At 49.3% G+C, this 21,861-nt stretch overlaps 1 protein-coding gene across 10 annotated transcripts in view; it reads right to left on the bottom strand.

Moving 5' to 3' along the window:
• The window catches only part of LOC140410513 (doublecortin domain-containing protein 2), a 254,897-nt gene that overhangs the window by 182,072 nt on the left and 50,964 nt on the right, over nt 1-21,861 (bottom strand). For all 10 annotated transcript variants that reach the window (XM_072498707.1, XM_072498700.1, XM_072498702.1 and 7 more), the window contains one exon: nt 281-412. In XM_072498707.1, coding sequence (XP_072354808.1) covers nt 281-412 — 132 coding nt within the window. The remainder of the gene's footprint in view (nt 1-280; nt 413-21,861) is intronic.

The raw sequence follows: 21,861 nt of genomic DNA, 5'->3' as shown, positions 1-21,861 counted from the left end.
TCAGGTCCTGACGGCATCACATCCGGACCTTGGGATTCCTGGCAGCGTGGGTGGTTTCAATGCAAAATTCCGCAGCCAGCGAATGACACGCCAAATTCTCCATCCTCGCTACCAGCAGTAGCGGGGCAGACGAGCAGCGGAGATTCCCGCCCATGATTTGTCAACTACCTCCATAATTCTTACCCACCATAACCTTTAAGAATCTCCAACAATGGCACAAAACCCGAAGAATATCAGAACATTCTCAGAACTTGACTAATTAGTGAGAGTAAAAGTTTACCTCTGGACAGCTCCAGTGCGCAAGTGAACTTTTTCTGTGATCAAGGCAAGGACACGATTCCAGTCTTGAATGATGTATTTCGGTAGAAGCAATCTCACAGGGGGAATCAGCAGGTCTCCATTGGTAAAAATGCTGATGGGAAGAAAAAAAAGTAAATTCTTGTTACTTCAGGCATTTATTTTCTGCCATCTCTGAAGGCTAATCACACATCCAATCTAAAATTAATTGCAAGTGAGGAGAATATTAGGAGGAGGAGTGGCCCAGACAACTGTTGAAAAAAGAGGAGCTGGTCAACATTTAGACCATAAGACCATAAGACATAGGAGCAGAATTAGGCCACTCGGCCCATCGAGTCTGCTCCACCATTCAATCATGACTGATATTTTCTCATCCCCATCCTACTGCCTTCTCCCAAAACCCTTGATCCCCTTATTAATCAAAAACCTATCTATCTCTGTCGTAAAGACACTCAGTGATTTGGCCTCCACAGATTCATCACCCTCTGGCTGAAGAAATTCCTCCTCATCTCTGTTTTAAAGGATCATCCCTTTAGTCCTCTGGTTCTAGTTTTTCCTACAAGTGGAAACATCCTCTCCACGTCCACTTTATTCAGGCCTCGCAGTATCCTGAAAGTTTCAATAAGATCCCCCCTCATCCTTCTAAATTCCGAGTACAGACCCAGAGTCCTCAACCGTTCCTCATACGACAAGTTCTTAATTCCAGGAATCATTCTTGTGAACCTCCTCTGGACCCTTTCCAAGGCCAGCACATCCTTCCTTACATGCGGGGCACAAAACTGCTCACAATACTCCAAATGGGGTCTGACCAGAGCCTTATACAGCCTCAGGTCATTAAATCTTTCCTCAGGACCAGGAAATGTTATAGCTGATCGAAAATTCAAAAATGGAACAGCACAAGGAGAGGGAGGGGCAGAATGAGAAAAAGGAGACGTGCAGAGAATGACCTAAGAAGTGTTTCAGTGGAAGGGCTGATTAAATTGCTGACAGTAGCAGAAGGCAAATCGAGATAAAGTGAGAAACAGCAAAGAAATAAAAGGTACATGAGATACATGGCAGCTCTCAGGGGGATAGTAGAAATAAGAATAAAAATCAGGAATCATGTATAACGAGCTGCCAACAGGCTATAACATAACCCTTTCACACTCAAGTGCTTTAATTTAAACACCACAGCAGTGACCTTATCCACTGGCTAGAAAATCAAGAGCAACACTGTCATGCCCATGTTTGTTAGCCCAATGGAATTCAATGACCATCAAGCAATAAACAGCCTGCGATCCAGATTTCAGCCTCCAGGAGCTACTGGACAGTCAGAGGACTGAGGGCTCTTCAGTCCTAGCAATGCCACATTGATGGGCCAGCCAGCATGGGGAAAGCTCAAGAATCCTGCGTTGTAGAGCCCACCGGGGTCAGGGGAGTCAGTCATGAGAACATGGGTGACGTTATTCTCCGTTCCTGAGTCGAAGGGCTGGATTCTCCGTTTTGGAGACTAAGTCCCCACGCCGGGCGTGAAAACGGTGGGTTTTATGCCAGGAAAATTGCCTGAGGCAATGGCCTGAGGCTGTGGATACGTGGCGCGGTGTGCTCCTCGAGTACGCCGCTTTTCAGAGGGTGGAGAAGGTGAAAACCGGCCCCGGCCCCAACATTGGCGTCTAAACGGATTCTCCGCCCCATCGCCGAACGGTATTTTGGCGTCGAGGAGCGGAGAATCCAGCACTAAATGTTGACGCCGGCACAGGATTCGTGGAGTTCCACGACAACAAAACTGCCACCACTCCTGGACCGATTCAGCGACTCGTAAGGGGCTAGCACCGGCGGCACGTGGAACACAATCAATTCTAATGAGAAACAGTGCAGGATTCGCTGGGTCCATGATTGACACTCGGGAAGCTGAAAAGCTGCAGCCGCATGTATTCATTTCACTCCCCACACACACTCATCCCAGCCAACAAGATGGCACTGGTTGCGCTGGTGTGCGCCCATATGGATGATGGGTCAGCTGGGGCCAGAGGACACCAATGGGGGTGGCCTGGGGGAACACCCATTTGTTGTCCTAGGTTCACAGCGGGAAGTCAGCGACGTGCGCAGCTGCATGGTTACCTTGCAGGCCGCAGCAATGGTGCTCCGTGCCGTACATCCTGACTCCATAGCCTATCTCCTGGCCACCCCTCGCTACCACCCCTCCCCCTCAGGCAGAAGCTCCCCAGCCAGCGGCACAACTGTCAGCAAACTATGGCCATGTTGGGCACCTCCCGTACCCCCTCTCTCAACTGAGCCTGCTTCACGATTTTTAAACGCACAGGTGAACCTCGGCACAGGCAATTCAATCCAGTGGTGGCGGAGAATTGCAGAGGCCCCGGAGAATACTGGGTCAGGCCTATTAATGATATTTAACTTCCCCAATATTGACTGGGACTCACTTAGTACTAGGGCCTTGGACGGGTTAGAGTTTGTAAGGAGCATCCAGGAGGGCTTCTTAAAACAATATGTAGATAGTCCAACTCGGGAAAGGGCTGTACTGGACCTGTATTGGGGAATGAGCCCGGCCAGCTGGTAGAAGTTTCAGTAGGGGAGCATTTCGGGAACAGTGACCACAATTCAGTAAGTTTTAAAGTGCTGGTGGACAAGGATAAGAGTGGTCCTAGGGTGAATGTGCTAAATTGGGGGAAGGCTAATTATAATAATATTAGGCAAGAACTGAAGATAGGGGGCGGATGTTTGAGAGTAAATCAACATCTGACATGTGGGAGGCTTTCAAATGTCAGTTGAAAGGAATTCAAGACCGGCATGTTCCTGTGCGGAAGGAGGATAAATACAGCAAATTTCGGGAACCTTGGATAACGAGAGATATTGTAGGCCTCGTCAAAAAGAAAAAGGAGGCATTTGTCAGGGCTAGAAGGCTGGAAACAGACGAAGCATGTGTGGAATATAAGGAAAGTAGGAAGGAACTTAAGCAATAAGTCAGGAGGGCTAAAAAGGGTCACGAAAAGTCATTGGCAAATAGGGTTAAGGAAAATCCCAAGGCTTTTTACACGTACATAAAAAGCAAGAGGGTAGCCAAGGAAAGGGTTGGCCCACTGAAGGACAGGCGAGGGAATCTATGTGTGGAGCCAGAGGAAATGGGCGAGGTACTAAATGAATACTTTGCATCAGTATTCACCAAAGAGAAGGAATTGGTGGATGTTGTATCTGGAGAAGGGTGTGTAGATAGCCTGGGTCACATTGAGATCCAAAAAGACGAGGTGTTGGGTGCCTTGAAAAATATTAAGGTAGATAAATCCTCAGGGCCTGATGGGATCTACCCGAGAATACTGAAGGAGGCTAGAGAGGAAATTGCTGAGGCCTTGACAGAAATCTTTGGATCCTCACTGTCTTCAGGTGATGTCCCGGAGGATTGGAGAATAGCCAATGTTGTTCCTTTGTTTAAGAAGGGTAGCAAGGATAATCCAGGGAACTACACGTCAGTGAGCCTTACGTCAGTGGTAGGGAAATTACTGGAGAGAATTCTTCAAGACAGGATCTACTCCCATTTGCAAGCAAATGTGAGAGGCAGCATGGTTTTGTGAAGGGGAGGTCGTGTCTCACTAACTTGACAGAGTTTTTCGAGGAGGTCACAAAGATGATTGATGCAGGTAGGGCAGTGGATGTTGTCTATATGGACTTCAGTAAGGTTTTTGACAAGGTCCCTCATGGCAGACTGGTACAAAAGGTGAAGTCACACGGGATCAGGGGGGAGCTGGCAAGATGGATACAGAACTGGCCAGGTCATAGAAGGCAGAGAGTAGCAATGGAAGGGTGCTTATCTGATTGGAGGGCTGTGACTAGTGGTGTTCCGCAGAGATCAGTGCTGGGACCTTTGCTGTTCGTAGTATATATAAATGATTTGGAGGAAAATGTAACTGGTCTGATTAGTAAGTTTGCAGACGACACAAAGGTTGGTGGAATTGCGGATAGCGATGAGGACTGTCAGAGGATACAGCAGGTTTTAGATCGTTTGGAGACGTGGGCGGAGAGATGGCAGATGGAGTTTAATCCGGACAAATGTGAGTAAATGCATTTTGGAAGGTCTAATGCAGGTAGTGAATATACAGTGAATGGTAGAACCCTCAAGAGTATTGGCAGTCAGAGAGATCTAGGTGTACAGGTCCACAGGTCACTGAAAGGGACAACACAGGTGGAGAAGGTAGTCAAGAAGGCATACGGCATGCTTGCCTTCATTGGCCGGGGCATTGAGTATCGCAATTGGCAAGTCATGTTGCAGCTGTATAGAACCTTAGTTAGGCCACACTTGGAGTATAATGTTCAATTCTGGTCGCCACACTACCAGAAGGATGTGGAGGCTTTAGAGAGGGTGCAGAAGAGATTTAACAGGATGTTGCCTGGTATGAAGGGCATTAGCTATGAGGAGAGGTTGAATGAACTTGGTTTGTTCTAACTGGAACGAAGGAGGTTGAGGGGCAACCTGATAGAGCTTATAGCGTCAATTCACTGTGAGACGTGAGAACGAGTGAACATTCGGCTTTATTATCCATGAACTCGCCTGCCAGTGTTGGCTGTACAAATGAGTGCCACCCACAGGTGGCCAGTCTATATATTGCCCCGGTGAGGGCGGAGCCAGAGGCGGATCCCACCAGGGTTCCAGTACAGTACCTGGAAGTAGACAGTATCATCATTCCCAGGTCATCGGTCACAGCACAATACAGACAGTTCATGCTTAGGTGAATACATTCACCACATTCACCCCCTGTTAAAAAATCAAGCCCAGCGGGGGTGAAGTGGGGTCATTATATATTCAGTCTGTCTGGGGGCCGGATCGTTCTTTTAGAACTCCTCAGCTCTGGCGATGCGGCGGGCACGGTTGTTGCAGGTGGTGACTCCGGGGGCGATGTGTCTGGAGCTTGAGCTTCAGTCGGAGACAGTTGGGAGGGGGTGGGTAGGCATGGGGGTGATGGGTTGCAGCAGTGCCGGCACGGGACAATACAGGAGACCGAGGGGGGTGTAAGTGGCACTGCGGGTGGCGGTAGGCAGCGGGGGGGGGGGGGGGGGGGGGTGCACGTTGGGAGGGGAACCAGCTGACGCCAGGTCTCGTATGGAGACCGTATCTTGCCGTCCATCCTGGTGCGCGATGTAGGCGTACTGGGGGTTGGCGTGCAGCAGCTGGACCCGCTCGATCAGAGGGTCGGTCTTATGGCTCCTCGTATGCCTCTGGAGAAGGACAGGTCCCGGAGTTGTCAGCCAGGATGGAAGCGAGACCCCGGAGATGGACTTCCTGGGGAAGACAAACAAACGGTCGGGAGGGGTCTCATTCGTGGCTGTGCAGAGGAACGATCTAATAGAGTGGACGGCGTCGGGGAGGACCTCCTGCCAGCGGGGGGTCGGGAGACTTCTAGACCGGAGGGCCAGTAGGACGGCCTTCCACACCGTCGCGTTCTCCCTTTCCACCTGCCCGTTTCCCTGCGGGTTATAGCTCGTAGTCCTGCTCGAGGCGATGCCTTTGCTGAGCAGGTACTGACGCAGCTCATCGTTCATGAATGATGTGCCCCAGTCGCTGTGGATGTATGCAGGGAAACTGAACCGTGTGAAGATGCTGTGCAGTGCCTTTATCACAGTGGCCGAGGTCATGTCGGGGCAGGGAACAGTGAAGGGGAAGCGGGAGTACTCATCGATGATGGTTAGAAAGTATATATTACGGTTGGTGGAGAGGAGGGGCCCTTTGAAGTCAATACTTAGGCTCAAAGGGCCGGGAGGCCTTTACCAGGTGGGCCTTGTCTGGCCAGTAGAAGTGCGGTTTTCACTCCGCGCAGACCTGGCAGTCTCTGGTCATGGCCTTGACCTCCTCGGTGGAGAAGGGCAGATTGCGGGCCTTAATAAAGTGGGTAAGCCGGGTGACCCCCGGGTGACAGAGGTCATCGTGGATAGCCCGAAGTCGGACATCTTGCGCGCTGGCGCATATGCCACGGGACAGGGCATCTGGGGGCTCATTGAGCTTCCCAGGACGATACTCGATGTCGTAATTGTAGGTGGAGAGTTCGATCCTCCACCTCAAGATTTTGTCATTTTTAACTTTGCCCCGTTGTGCGTTGTCAAACATAAAGGCGACCGACCGCTGGTCGGTGACGAGGGTGGACCTCCTACTGGCTAGGTAGTGCCTCCAGTGCCACACAGCTTCCACTATGGCTTGTGCTTCCTTCTCGACCGAGGAGTGATGGATTTCGGAAGCGTGGAGGGTCCTAGAGAAGAATGCTACTGGCCTGCCCGCCTGGTTGAGTGTAGCGGCCAGTGCGGCGTCTGACGCATCGCTCTCTACCTGAAAGGGGACGGACTCGTCCACCGCGTGCATTGCTGCCTTGGTGATGTCGGCCTTGATGCGGCTGAAGGTCGAGCAGGCCTCAGCCGCCAAGGGAAATGTGGTGGTTTGAATCAGTGGGCGGGCTTTGTCCACATAGTTGGGGACCCACTGGGCGTAGTAGAAGAATAGCCCCAGCATCGTTTGAGGGCCTTGAGGCTGCGGGGAGGGGAAAGTTCCGTGAGGGAGCGCATGCGGTTGGGGTCGGGCCCTCGGACTCCGTTCTCCATGACGTAGCCGAGGATGGCCAGTCGGGTAGTGCGGAAAACGAACGTCTCTTTGTTATTCATAGAATTTATTCATAGAATTTACAGTGCAGAAGGAGGCCATTCGGCCCATCGAGTCTGCACCGGCTCTTGGAAAGAGCACCCTACCCAAGGTCCACACCGCCACCCTATCCCCATAACCCAGTAACCCCACCCAACACTAAGGGCAATTTTGGACACTAAGGGCAATTTATCATGGCCAATCCACCTAACCTGCACATCTTTGGACTGTGGGAGGAAACCGGAGCACCCGGAGGAAACCCACGCACACACGGGGAGGATGTGCAGACTCCGCACAGACAGTGACCCAAGCCGGAATCGAACCTGGGACCCTGGAGCTGTGAAGCAATTGTGCTATCCACAATGCTACCGTGCTGCCCGTTATATATGAGGTTGAGGGACTGGGCGGCCTGGAGGAACCTCTGAAGGTTGGCGTCATGGTCCTGCTGATCATGGCCGCAGATGGTAACATTGTCCAAGTATGGGTATGTAGCCCGCAAACCGTACTGGTCCACCATTCGGTCCATGGTTCTCTGAAAACCCGAGACCCCGTTTGTGACGCTGAAGAGGACCCTGAGGAAGTGGAAGAGTCGGCCGGTTGCTTCAAAGGCAGTGTAGTGGCGCTCTTCCGGGCGGATCGGGAGCTGGTGGTAGGTCGACTTCAGATCGACCGTTGAGAACACACGGTACTGCGCGATCTGGTTGACCATCTGCGCTATGTGGGGAGGGGGTGTGCATCCAGTTGCGTGAACCGATTAATGGTCTGGCTGTAGTCCACAACCATCCGATTCTTTTCCCCAGTCTGGACGACAACCACTTGTGCTCTTCAGGGGCTGTTGCTGGCCTCGATGATCCCTTCACCCAAAAGTCGCTGGACCTCCGACTTGATAAAAGCCATGTCTTGGGAACTGTACTGCCTGCTCCTGGTGGCGATGGGCTTACAGTCGGGAGTGAGGTTTGCAAAGAGCGAAAAGGGGGAGACCTTGAGGGTCGCGAGGCTGCACACCGTGAGGGGGCGCAAGGGTCTGCCGAACTGTAGAGTCAGGCTTCGGTGACTGCATTGGAAGTCTAATCCGAGCAGTAGGGGGGCGCAGAGGTGAAGGGGGCGCAGAAGGGCGTACAGTTTAAAACGAGCGAACTCGGCGCCCTGCATCGCGAGATTAGCGATACAGTACTCCCGGATCTGTACCGAATGGGATTTGGAGGCAAGGGAGATTGTTTGGGATGCGGGGTAGATGTGAAGGGAGCAGCGCCTTACCGTGTCAGGGTGAACGAAGCTCTCCGTGCTCCCGGAGTCGAAAAGACAGGGGATCTCATGCCCGTTGACCCGGCCGACCATCATTGAGTTTTTCAGGTGCTTTGGTTGTGACTAGTCGAGGGTGACTGCGCCAAGCTGCGGGTAGTCTGCGTGGTCGGCGGTATCGGGGTCACAAAATGGCGGCCCCCATGAGTCGCATGTGTCGGGCTAGGTCGAAGATGGCGACCAAGATGGCCGCCCCCATCGGTCGCATGTGTCGGTCGATGCCGGAGCCGACGGCCAAGATGGCAGCCCCCATGTGTCGCACGTGTCGGCCAGTGTTGGAGCCGGCGGCCAAGATGGCGGCCCCCACGAGTCGCACGAGGCTGATGACGCGTCTGAAGGGGGTTCCGGGCAGACACACAGCCACATTGCGGGGTCTGTGGGCTTGCGAGTCCATGGGTCGGGCCTGGTGAATTTTCGATTTCTGGGCTTTAGGTCAGCCCCGACAGACTCTGGCGAAGTGTCTATTTTTGCCACAGTCGCTGCACGTCACTGTGCGGGCTGGGCAATGCTGCCGGGGATGTTGACCCTTGCTGCATAAGTAGCACTGCGGTTCCCCGGGCTGGGCTGGCAGCCGCGCGGCACAGGCCTGTGACGTAGTCGGGTCCGACGGGGGCCGCAATGATGGTGTCCATGAGGGGTTTGCCGGGACCACGGGGAACGCACTGAGGCTCTGGTAGGCCACCTCTAACGAGGTGGCTAGTTTTACCGTGTCCCGCAGGTCAGAGATCCCGTTTTCAAGCAGGCTCTGCCTTATGTAGTTCGATCGGACTCCAGCCACGTAGGTGTCCCGGATCTGTAGGTTCATGTGTTCCTCCGCCGTCACATCCCGATAGCTGCAGTTCCTTGCGAGTAGGGTCAGGTTTTCCAGGTACTCGTCCAGCGATTCCCCAGCGCATTGACGGCGAGTAGTGAGAAGGTGTCAGGCAAACACCTCGTTTACGAGCTTCACGAAATGCACCTTGAGGGTTGCGACCGCCGTCTCGTACGTGGCAGCTTTCACTATCATCACGGAGATTCGGTGGCTCACCCTAGCGTGGAGGAGTTGCAGCTTGAGGGTTTCAGTGGGATGCATTGTGGAGGAGTCGAGGTAGGCCTCGAAGCAGCGAAGCCAATGTTCAAAGATCTCCTTGGCCTCTGTCGCTCGCGTGTCGAGTTCGAGCTTATCTGGTTTTAGAGCGGCTTCCATGGTGCTGTCGATGGATAATAAATTGTTATACCGGCAATTCACGGTGTGACTTTGAGAACAAGTGAACATTAGGCTTTTTTATCCATGAACTCGACTGCAGTGTCGGCTGTACAAATGAGTGCCACCCATAGGTGGCCGATCCATATATTGCCCCGGTGAGGGCGGAGCCAGAGGGGGGGCCCACCGGAGTTCCAGTACAGTACCTGGAAGTAGACAGTATCACCATTTCCAGGTCATAGGTCACAGCACTATACAGACAGTTCATGCTTAGGTGAATACATTCACCAAAGGTCTACAAAATAATGAGGGGCATAGACAGAGTGGATAGTCAGAGGCTTTTTCCCAGGGTAGAGGGTTCAATTACTAGGGGGCATATGTTTAAGGTGTGTGGTGAATGTATTATGCCAATAATCCAACATTGTATTTGCATCTATGCTGTTGCCTTTTTATTTGTATCGGTGCTGTGCTGTTGCCCTTGTGGGCTCCTCTTATGGGCCACTGTATGGCATTATCCATAGGGGAACATGTTGGGGCCTGTATGGTCTCCGTCCATGGCTCCTCCCCTTGAAGGGTGGTGGTTCTCAGTATTGGACCAGTCGCAGGCAGGCACTGTTCTAAGTTGATTAAAGTCACAGTTTACTTCTACTCCCGTCTCGCGTGAATTGATGGTTGCATCAAGGTGCGAGGGGCAAGGTTTCAAGGAGATGTACGAGGCAAGTTTTTTACGCAGAGGGTAGTGGGTGCCTGGAACTCGCTGCCAGAGGAGGTGGTGGAAGCAGGGATGATATTGACGTTTAAGGGGCATCTTGACAAATACATGAATAGGATGGGAATAGAGGGACATGGACCCCGGAAGTGCAGAAGATTTTAGTTTAGACGGGCATCATGGTCGGCACAGGCTTGGAGGACTGAAGGGCCTGTTCCTGTGCTAAACTGCTCTTTGTTCTTTGTATATGCCAAGGATGTTTACTGTATGTGCAGAGTGAAACGCATTGACGCCACTGTCGAGGCACCGGAGAATTGCGATTTGGCATGAAACTGGTGCCCGTCAAGATTTCGGCATCAAAACCGATTCTCCGCCCAATCGCTTTTTCTGATTCTGGCTTTGGCCTACGAAGAATCCCGCCCGGGGTAGTTTTTCAGTAGGAGTGGACTTTCGTAGTGAATGGCCCTTTCTTGGGCCACCGGATGCCCAATGAGGAGGGCTCCATTGCCAAACCCAAAGCATAGCTTGCAGCTTTTACTGTGTGGCTTTGCCTTGTGGTGCATTGCCCAAGTCCACCATTAGTGGAATACCAGTAGCGGCAGGATAAGGCCCATAGGTGACCATTATTTGACAACTTCAGGGCCTGAATTAGTACCTGGATAAGAATATCTGCCCGAATATCAAGGAGTTCGGAAGGCAAAGGCACTCCACAACCACCCCACCGTACCCCTCCCCCACTGATTCTACAGCCTCTCCCCACCTCTTAGCCCACCTCCAAGAGAGCAATTCAATTTTATCCAAAGGATGCAACCCCAGCACAGGTGGTTCCTCATCCAGTTTCAATTCCTGAGGCTCACCAAAGAATAAACAAAGGTTCTCGGCACATGTCTTTATTGTCTAGATAGGGAAAGCAGCTAAACCGCTACAAATGGTTTTGATTACAATGAAATCACATGTGATTTACTTCAGCATGTTCTAAAGAAAGGAAAGTGTAAATTCATGCAATATTTCATCATGTCTCACAAGAACTCTTCCAGAGACTTCACAACCAATTAATTATTTTGAAGGGAATATGCAGGCAGTATTCCAGCAATTGGCAAAGACAGGGAAAATGGTTTGCCAAACAGCTTTTCAAAAAGGCACCTTTTCCCCTTAAAAGGGAACATTACTGTTGATTGGAAACATTGCTGATCAAAGGAAACTGCAATGCTTGGTCAACAATCAATTTTCATTGACATCTTTCAATGGGATCCAGGATGGGAAATTGATTTTTGTTTACCTCTTATCTTTTTTTGACCAATGCTCGTACAGATGAACACAGATGCTGCAAAATCTCCTGCTGGTTTGAACAGGCAGTTCAGTGCTTCCCAAGTATAGCCTGAATCGAAGTAGAAACCTTTCCTGGCCATGCTATCCTTTAATAGCACAGGTGGCAACACTATTTGTTGATAACGGGGTGATTCACGCCAGGTGTCAAACTGATCGCGAGTCTCCCGGACCGCTTGCCATGGTGAGATTGAAGTGTGTGCTGCGGCCTCTTGGGATGCTCCCATTCCCCCCAGCTGCAAGTCCCGTGGGTGAGAATCACTACTGGTTCCTAAAAACGGAGACAAGGGGCGGGATTCTCCGCCCTCCCGCCTGGTCGGAGAATCACCAGGGGGCGGCGTGAATCCCGCCCCTGCCGACTGTCGGATTCTCCGGCGGCAGGGATTTGGCGGGGGCGGGAATCGCCGCTGGCAGCGGCCCCCCCGGCGATTCTCCGGCCCGCGATGGGCCGAGTGGCTGCCCATTTTTCTGCCAGTCCCGCCGGCATAACTTAGAGTAGGTCCTTACCGGCGGAACCTGGCGGCGCGGGCGGCCTCCGGGGTCCTTGGGGGGATCTGACCCCGGGAGGTGCCCCCACGATGGCCTGGCCTGCAATCGGGGCCCACTGATCTGCGGGCTGGCCAGTGCCGGGGGGGCACTCCATTCCTCAGCGTCGGCCGCTGTGGCCCTCCGCCATAGCCGATGCCGGGACGAACCCTCCCGCGCATGTGCTGGGATGACGACAGCACACACTGGCACTCCCACGCATGCGCCAACTCGCGCCGTCCGGCAGAGGCCCTTCGCCGCCGGTTGACGTGGCACCAAGCCCCTTCCCCGCCGGCCAGCGCGGCGCAAACCACTCCGGGGCAGGCCTAGCCCCGACCAAGATTAGGGCAGAATCCCGCCCAAGATGTCAGGGACACCAAGAGGAGCAAAGGGGTGAGTGCCCTCTCTATACTTACCTCCAGGATGGCGACTGGATACATCATGGGAGCTGGGGTTCGGGGACGCTTGGGCTGGGTTGGAGAGTCTCAGATCAGGGGTTTATCCCAGGATGGGGTTGTGTGGCAGGTCTTCCCTCTGTAGCCTTGAAAACCTTTAAACTCTCTCCAAGCAGGTCAATATCTCAAAGGAGGGTTAGCTTTGCTTTTGTAGTTCACAGTCCATTATCTTTTACAAGCCTGTTGGATAACAGGTCCAAGCTATTTCAATGGAGGGATTCTGGAGGGCCTGAAGGGGGGTCCTGATGGAGCCTTTGGCAAACCCATGGCGTGGTGCCAATGACTGGGGGTGAGGGGGCTGCAGTGTTATTCTGAGATCCTTTTAAAAGGGTGCCCCGTCTCTGAGGAGTTGGCCTTGGATCGCGCTGATCCACCTAGTTCCCCATTGGAGACCAAACATAGAAATTTTGGGGAGGAACTGAGCCCAATATCTTAAAATCAATGCGTTAACCATTCCACTGTGCCATTTAAAATAAAACTGACAATAACTTTTGCATGTCCATGTCCTGAGCTTACTGGTAAATCCAGGATCAGCCTTAATTTAGTATTCATGGTGAGTTCATATCCAGGATTGGCCCTTCTGCTGGGAGATTCCTCAGTGAGAGATAGCAGCGGGAGGGCACAGAGGCAGCAAAGAAATTCTGATGCTGTTCCAGCAAAGAATTCGCAGCAGCCATTAAATGGGGAGGTTTTTTTGTAACAGCCAAACATTCTCCAGAGCTTGAAAATCTCCTCAAGCAATGAACCCCATATTTTACCGGATGCAACTGTGTAGCTTCAGGAAATCTTGATAACCATGTTTCGAACTCTGAGATATCCTTTCCAAAAGACAGAAGTGCAGAGAGTGTAGAAGACAGAGGTGTAACCTGGGTCCAACACCCAGAGTGGCATTCAGATGGGAGTTCATCAGCTAGAAAGTCTGTCAGGATAAGACAACCCACCAATTCCCTTTGCCACTATTAGCACTTCTTCAGTCCTTAGGAGAGGCGGTGGCCTACTGGTATTGTCAATGGACTAGTAAACCAGAGTAATTCTCTGGGGCGCCAAGGTTCAAATTCCACCACTGCAGATGGTGAAATTTGAATTTGATAAAAATAAAATCTGGAATAAAGAGATGACCATCAAACCATTGTCAATCGTCGTAAAACCCATCTGGTTTACTAATGTCCTTCAGGGAAGGAAATCTGTCATCCTTACCTGGTCTGGCCTACATGTGACTCTAGACCCAGAACAATGTGGTAGACTCTTAACTCCACCCCCCCCCCCCCCCCCCCCCTACGGATGGGCAATAAATGCTGGCACAGCCAGCGACACCCACATCCCATGAACAATTTCTTTTAAAAGCACGCTTTTGTCTTATGTGCATGATTTCTTTGTCAATTTCTCCTTAGCTCTTACCTATCCCTCTCCAACTGACCTCTCCAACGATACAATTCATTACATTAACTGTTGATTCTATGATTCTATTTCTATCCCTTTTCAGTTCTGTAGAAGGGTCAATATGGACTTGAAACATTAACTCTGTTTCTCTCTCCACAGATGTTTCCGGACCTGCTGAGTTCATCCAGCATTTTCTGTTTTTATTTCCCTCCACCAAGTAGGTGGGCAAACTATGCATGAACTAAGTGTTTCCTTACAACCTGCAATGCCATGCTAAGTACTCTGACAGCCTTACTACTTTTCCAAAACCCAGAATTTAGAATTTTGATAGCAAAACTACTGTCGGTCTTACATCTTTAAAAGTAGGGCAAGAAAACACCCTGACAAATAAAAGCCGAGGTGCACAAGGCATTGCATGTTCGCTAGACGGGCATTCAGGTCTCATTGTATTTGTTTTTCAAATTTCCAACATCTTAACATTATCTTGCAAGATAATGCAACACATAAAAACATGGAAAACACAAAAAAGGAGAAAGGCTATTAAAAGGAAAAGGCACTTTACAAATCACACAGATATACACCGCAGTGTGTGGGACAGAGTGAAAATAAAGCCTTTCTCCAAGCTAGGGCTAGTACTATCCTTTCCCTCGTTATTCTTTTGCCCAGTCCTCATAACACTCTTACAAAAGCACGTGCTCAAGTACAACTTTTTAAAAATAAATTTAGAGTGCCCAATTCATTTGTTTGCAATTGAGGGGCAATTTAGCGTGGCCAATCCACCTACCCTGCACATCTTTGTATTGTGGGGGCGACACCCATGCAGACACGTGCAAACACCACACGGACAGTGACCCAGAGCCGGGATCGAACCTGGGATCCCGGCGCCGTGAGGCAGCAGTACAAGCCACTGCGCCACCATGCTGCCCAACTCAAGTACAACTTAACGCAAAGCCTGTCACCATGGAAGTACTGCGTAAAGGAATGTCTTACAGTCAGAATTTTGATACTTGGTTCTGGGTTAACGCATAGGATATAAGCATGGGGAAATCAGGTCAAATCCAGGCAAGTCACGAGCTTAGCCATAGCTGGAGTCACGCGCACATCATCACCAGAACATTAGAGCTGTGTAATGGGTACAAAATGATACCATGGCTGTAAGATTTTAGAAAAATAAAGAAAATTCAGATTTTGAGAGGGAAGGTAAAGGAATGTTTCTAGTGTTTATCAAAAACGAGGGGCATATTTTCACGCTTATTCTGAGAAGAATGAGGTGGTGGTCTTTGCACACACATGGCTATTAGAATATGAAACGCATTTCCACAATTTGCATGTTCAAGTGAGGCAACTATTCAGGATGTCAGTAGAACTTGATGCTCTTCTCCAAACAGTGCCACCATATCTTTAATGTCCACCTGGACCATCAAAACAGGGAGGTGGAAGCTGGATTCAATGGTTCATCCAAGGGAACCAGTCTAATACCACAGTCTGCCCTCAGATCCCCCTAGCAGGGTGTGAGGAAAGTGCAGGATATCTTTGTTCACATTCTGTCTCTTAGCTTCATTTTAAACTTCACAATAAGCAGATCACTGGCACCACCCAGTGGATTTTTCTTGTCAAACAAAATCCACCTCAAAGACTTTTGTGATCTACCCAAGAAAACACGATTGAATTTTATTTGGCTTTTTAAAATATCTCACTCATTATTACAATTACTTTATGCAGATGTTCTCAAAGACTGCCAAACAAAAAAATGGGCCAAGTGGGTAAACAAATGTCCAGCAGCCACAGAGATCAAGAATGCGTATCCCTGTTCTATACCATGTTAGCTGATGTCTGTCAAGATATCAATGTGGGTATTACTATTGGTTCAGTAACATTGGGCAGGAGGGAGTGATTGGGGGAAGGCCAGATTACCATTCTTGATCACTATCCAGTAATCCTGCTGAAAAAGAGCCCACATGTTGATAGCCAGTGAAGCCAGTGAACTGAGGTTAAATAGTATTGCATTCCTTTCACCACCCAAGTCTAAACATTAAAAAATCGTCATTTCTTCAAGTATGGAATTGTATTCCAGTGTGATTCAGGAGTGGAGGGTAAAATTGAAAGTAAATAAATCCCTCAGCCCTCAAAGAGTTAAATCTATACCCAATGTTGATACTCTCTCTGTAAGCAACACTACTCGAGCAAACAAAACTATTGTCAGATAATTTCCATCTAATTTGCCATACAGAAAACATTTAGCAACACATTTGAATTCTCACAATCATCAGGACTACTTTCTTTCACACCCAACTCTTTATTCTGCTCCATTTAATAAATATGAAGACATCGGGACCACAACTCGATCACTTAAAACCCAAAGAACACATTTGGGAAATGAGAATCTCTCATCCCTCAATTTCTGCAGACAAAACAATAAATTTGCCATCATCTCTCAGTGATAAGAGGGTTGCAAGCCCACAGCTATAATGGTGCTTACCTGAACGATAAACCGACGAAGGGTTATTTGATACTATGATATGATACCACTACACCATAGTTTGTGTGACAATTTTGTATCATGGTGTAATAGAATCATACTATCCCATGATATTTCTAACTTACAATAATGGGTTACAATAACAGTATGCCATTGGGCAGTGTGATTGAACTATGTCACAGGTTGCACGATAGAATTATGCATGCTCCTTTTTTAGTTCCTTTGTAGGGTATAAGCATTACTGACAAGATGGATATTTATTGGTCAACCCTAGCTGCTACTGAAGTTGTCTTCTTGACCTCCTGCATGAACTGAGTGTTTTGTTGGACCATTTCACAGCACAATTGAGGGTCAACCACAATGATAAATCCCAGACCATCTATGGTTAGCAGGTTTCTCTCTGTAAAAGGATATCTGTATGCCAGCATTGAGAATTCAAATTCTCAAGCTGCCTTAGTGGGAGTTGAATTCTTATTCTCTGGGTCATCATTCCAGACCTTTTAAGCTACCATACCCCTGGTATGAAAATATTGTGCCTTAGAGTGGTGTGATAGTACTGTGCTGTGGTGGAATCACCATAAAGCTCTCTAACTGTAGATCTAATCTACTGTAAAATACTTGCTTCTCAATTATCCTCCACCAATGACCTTAGAAAGACAGGCAAACGCGAACCTAGGCCAGAATTCTCCGGCTGGTGGGATTCTCTGATCCCGCTGCCAGCGCATCCCGCCTGCAGATTTCCTGGCGACGTGAGATGGCTTGAAGGGGATATATCATTGACAAGGAGTAGAGAATCCCGCCACCGGCGAACGCCGCACCGCTGGGAAACACGCAATTGGGTGGGGGGGGGGGGGGGGGGTGGCTTGAGAATCCAGCCCTTATTCCCAAACTTTCACTAATTCATACCTTTTTAGAAAATCGGAATCCTGGAACGTATACAAAAATAGATGAAACATTTCTTTGTGAGTCACTGGCAGAATTATTGGAGGTAGCTCTCAATTACAGAATTCTGTACCAATTCTGCTTTACCTCATCTCCCAACCGTTCACCACTTCCTCATCCCCTTTCAGTGGGCCTGCCGTCCAATGTTATTGCTCCTCATCCTGCTGCATGTTCACTTCTCGTTGAATTGGCCTTAAGTAGCAAATGGTGCCTTTGACTGGAATGTAGAGCTGCATCATGCTTGAACAGACTGAACTATTGAATTATTGCTTCTGCATCCTTATTGTATGTTTGACAGTCCTTTGTCTGGCCACATGGGTGTCATTGTATCTGCACGTCCTGATGTATGGAGAAGCCTGAATTGGGATTACTAGCCATTGTTTTAAACAGTGGCTGTTGTTTTCCAACATCAATCCATCTATTCGCTTGTGATAGTGCAAGCACCATAAACTCTTGCAGATTGAAAACGTCATGACTGCTTCTCATAAAACAGGCTTAAAGGTGCAGGTTGGGACTTCTATCATCTGAACCAACCAGCTCATTTTTGCAGCACTACACTTTCCTCTTTGTGTATAACCTTTGCATTGGCATGTAGAGCTCTGGTACCCACATGGATTCCATGTCATAATGTCCTGGATTCTTGCAATGCCTGTCAGGTGCTAAAGGTTATGTTCCCTTTCCAATTGTCTCTTTTCCATTGGGAAAATAACAAAGGTGTTTCACCTAGCAACCACAGCATCAATCACTTGCTTTAGCCAGGCATGAACGGAAAAATGTCTTCTCTGAAAGCAGTCTCTGTGTGATCGGCAAGGGTCTTATTACACAGAAGCTAAAGGTTGGTGTGCTACGACTGTGGAATGTGCAGTATGATAGCACAGTGTCACAGGGCGGTCTGAATGTTAAGTTAATTAACAGCTGATTATACCTGCAGCAAAATGCTTGGCTTTTAATTATCCTCAACAAAGAACCACAACAAGGACAAGTGATTTTTTTAAAAATCAGTCACCAGCATTAAGGAGAGCTGTCCAAATCCTTGAGGTTATTATTAATAAACCATTGCAAATGCCATCTCTCGGTGCTGGGTCTGTAATGAACTGGAATTGGTGAAGCAGATTTTTCCTCTGGCACACCCCTGGTTGAAGTAGCTGGTCTGTAAATATAGGTCTTTAGGTATTGATATCAGTGAGCAAACTGCCTGAAAATATTGTGACCCCCATATTTTGATCTTAATCATTTAATTCAAATGGCATTATGTCTCCAGCTCAGTTCTGAGGTGTAACTTGTACTGCGGCAGTAATTGGCAAGAGTTCACAAAAATGTGGCTTAGCAACTTGCAGACTTCAGCAAAAGGGCTGATATATAGAAGCCAATAAATGTATGCAAGATGTTCGATGCAGTAGCGAAATGTTGACAGGCAAAAAGATAGAATTCAACATTAACTGAAACATCACCAGCACTTTAAATAAGGAAGCAATCCAGGCTGCTTTAGTATACATGTTCCAATTTTTTTACAGGTGAAGAGTATGCCAAAAGGTGTGAAGTTCATCAGAGGTGGAATTTAGGGATTTGCCTAAATACTCCACTTAACTAGTGCTTCGTGTGCACACCTCATTTAATCCCTCCAACACCGCCCATTGACAAAACAGGTTTGTGAGGTGAGGTAAATGCGAGGGAGGTCTTGTGTTACTGTGAGTTGTGTCCATGGCTCTGAGCCGGAAGTTTCAGATTCAAGTTACACTCCAGGACTTGATAGCCATGGAAGGTACGTTCACAATGTGGCCAAAACTCCTTCCAATACGCCTCTGACGGATATAAGAGCAGGAGAGTCTGGTCATCCATGCTTGATGCAGAGTGACACCCTTCAAGCTATAGCCTCTGCTGACAAGCCACTATGTCAGGATGAAATAGCCATGGAAACAGACATAACAATGTACCTCAGGAAAGCCTTTTAAGTCTCTAATCTTTACCTCATGCCGATGGTAGGCGGTGAGAGCGGGAGCGATTCCTGGTCAGCCATGTTTGGTAGTGTCCCTCAAGCTAAAACCCCTTCTCCCTCTCTCTCTCGCTGAAACATAAGGAGGTACCTTTGTTCGCTTTCAGATTATGGCAAATTATGGTCGGGTACCGAACTTTCCAATCAGCACCTACCACCAGTGGAGCCTCAAAAAATAAAGAGATTCTTATAAAAAAAGCTCACAGTTTCCAATTAGCTTCAATTTTCCTCTTCATGTTATTAAAGCAAGTTCAAATGACACCTAAAATTTGCCAAAACCTGACCTCTGTTAAACTTAAACATCAGCCACTGCAGAATAATGCTGACTTTAACCAAACCAAGCGCTGCTACCAAATTTAGCCATCCCAATATAAACAGGAGTGGGCTCATAGCTACAGCCAATATTAACCATTTCAGGGCAGCACGGTGGTGCAGTGGTTAGCACAGCTGCCTCACGGCGCCGAGGCCGCAGGTTCAATCCCGGCTCTGGGTCACTATCCGTGTAGAGCTTTCACATTCTCCCCGTGTTTGCGTGGGTTTCCCCCCCCACAACCCAAAGATGTGCAGGGTAGGTGGATTGGCCACGCTAAATTGCCCCTTAATTGGAAAAAATTAATTGGGTACTCTAAATTTATTTTTTAAAATTAACCATTTCATTACATTACTGTTATAACCTACACGTGTCTTATGGGGTGGGAATGATTAACTACCCCGTGGACCTTGCAGAATACAAGTTCTCCTGATAACAGGAAGGGGGACCTCTAACAATGTCAGGCTATGTATAAATAGAGTCGGCCAGTAAGGCACCAACGAAGGAAGAACTAGTAGGGAGCTACTGGAGCTTTATATAATAGTAGTTGTGAAATAAAGGAAGTTTTCATTTCTACAAAACTCGGTGTGGACTGTTCGAGGCCTTATAAAACTGGCAAAGAGGATAAAAACTGGGTTGCTATCGTCACTGCTAAGCTGTCAGGAAATCCACATGAGTGCGCTGCCAGTGAAATGGGGGATGCCACCGATGGAGAATCCAGCCCTCGAACATTCGATGAGCTTTTAACCTTAGTAGTCCAGCACTTTAATCTGGCCCCATCCGTCATAACAAATCCCCGGCGCCTGAGAATTCGGCAGCAGGCGGGGGCTGCCTCCGCCCTCACACCGCCCTCACACCGCCCTCCGGCGTTCTCCGACCCGGCGGGGAGAATCCCGCTCCATAAACCTTTGCTCGGACTTTTCAAGGAGAATAAGGTGATCCCGTCCATTGCCTCCAAGCGGATCCAGCTCTGGGCCCTGTTATTGGCCATCTGTGACTACTCTTTTGAGCATAGACCTGGGACTCAAATCGCGAATGCCAACGCACTGAGCCATTTGCCTTTACCGACCAGGCCCTTATCAACCCCCGGGACAGTTGAGATAGTCATGACTATGAGTTTCATGGACTCCTTGCCTGTCACACCATACCGGATCTGTGAATGGACCCGGACAGATCCGATCCTATTGAAAGTTCGGCACGTGGTGCTATATGGAGTGAAGCATCGACAGCTTCCAGGCGAGTTACAGGCATTGGGCAGGTTTCTCCGTCCCGCTGCACCAGAAATCTGGCCGTCAGGATTTTCCGTTTCGGCAGCTGGCCAATGGGGTTTCCCATTGTGGTGCAGCCCTATGCCGTCGGGAAACCCCCGAGCTGCCGATAAAACGGAGAATCCCAAAGACTGAGAATTCAGCCCATTATCTTCCAAGCTGTCCGGGCTCAGCATGGAGGATGACATCCTGCTGTGGGGTTTGCGAGTTAACGTTCAGGGCAGAGGTCAGAAGTTGATCTTTAAGGACGTCCACAACTGACATCCAGGCGTGACCAAGATGAAAGTACTGGCCTGAAGATACAGTTGGGTCTGGATGCGGCATTGAGAAAATGGCCCAACAATGTCCTGTTTACCAAGAGCATCAGAAGCTCCCACCGACTGCGCCCCTACATCATTGGGAATGGCCAGAACGGCCGTGGACGTGATTGCATGCCGACTTCGCTAGTCCGTATCAGGGATTCATGTTCGTCATACTGATTTTTTTTTTAACTTTCCCAGTTTGGGGCAATTTAGCACAGCCAATCCACCTACCCTGCATAACTTTGGGTTGTGGGGTTGAGACCCATGCAAACATGGGCAGAATGTAAAAACTCCACACAGGCAGTTACCCGGGCCGGGATCAAACCCGGGTCCTCGGCGCCATCAGGCAGCAGTGCTAACCACTGCACCACCAATGCTCCCTGTTCCTCTAGTTGATTGATGCCCATTTGAAGTGGCTAGAGATACCCAGGATGGAGACCACATCACGGACAACCATTGAGAAGTTAAGTACATAGTTTTGCACGCACGACATCCCTGAAGTGCTTGTCACAGATAATGGCACTCCGCTAATGGGTGCGGAGTTCGCCGGGTTTACGAAAGCAAATGGGGTGCAGCATATTTGCACCCCATTCCCCCGTCCCCCCCCCGCGGCTTCAAATGGCCTTTCGGAGAGTGCAGTTCAAACATTTAAGCGGGGCTTTAAGAAACAGACTTCTGGATCGACAGATACTAGGCTGGCTCGTCTCTTGTTTTGCTACAGGACCACGCCGCACGCAGTTACTGGAGTGGTACCCATTGAAATGATTATGGGCTGGA

The sequence above is a fragment of the Scyliorhinus torazame genome, chromosome 4 (assembly GCF_047496885.1).
Source record: "Scyliorhinus torazame isolate Kashiwa2021f chromosome 4, sScyTor2.1, whole genome shotgun sequence".
NCBI lineage: Eukaryota > Metazoa > Chordata > Chondrichthyes > Carcharhiniformes > Scyliorhinidae > Scyliorhinus > Scyliorhinus torazame.
Note: the sequence above shows the minus strand (reverse complement) of the source record. Positions and strands in the feature narration are given on the sequence as shown.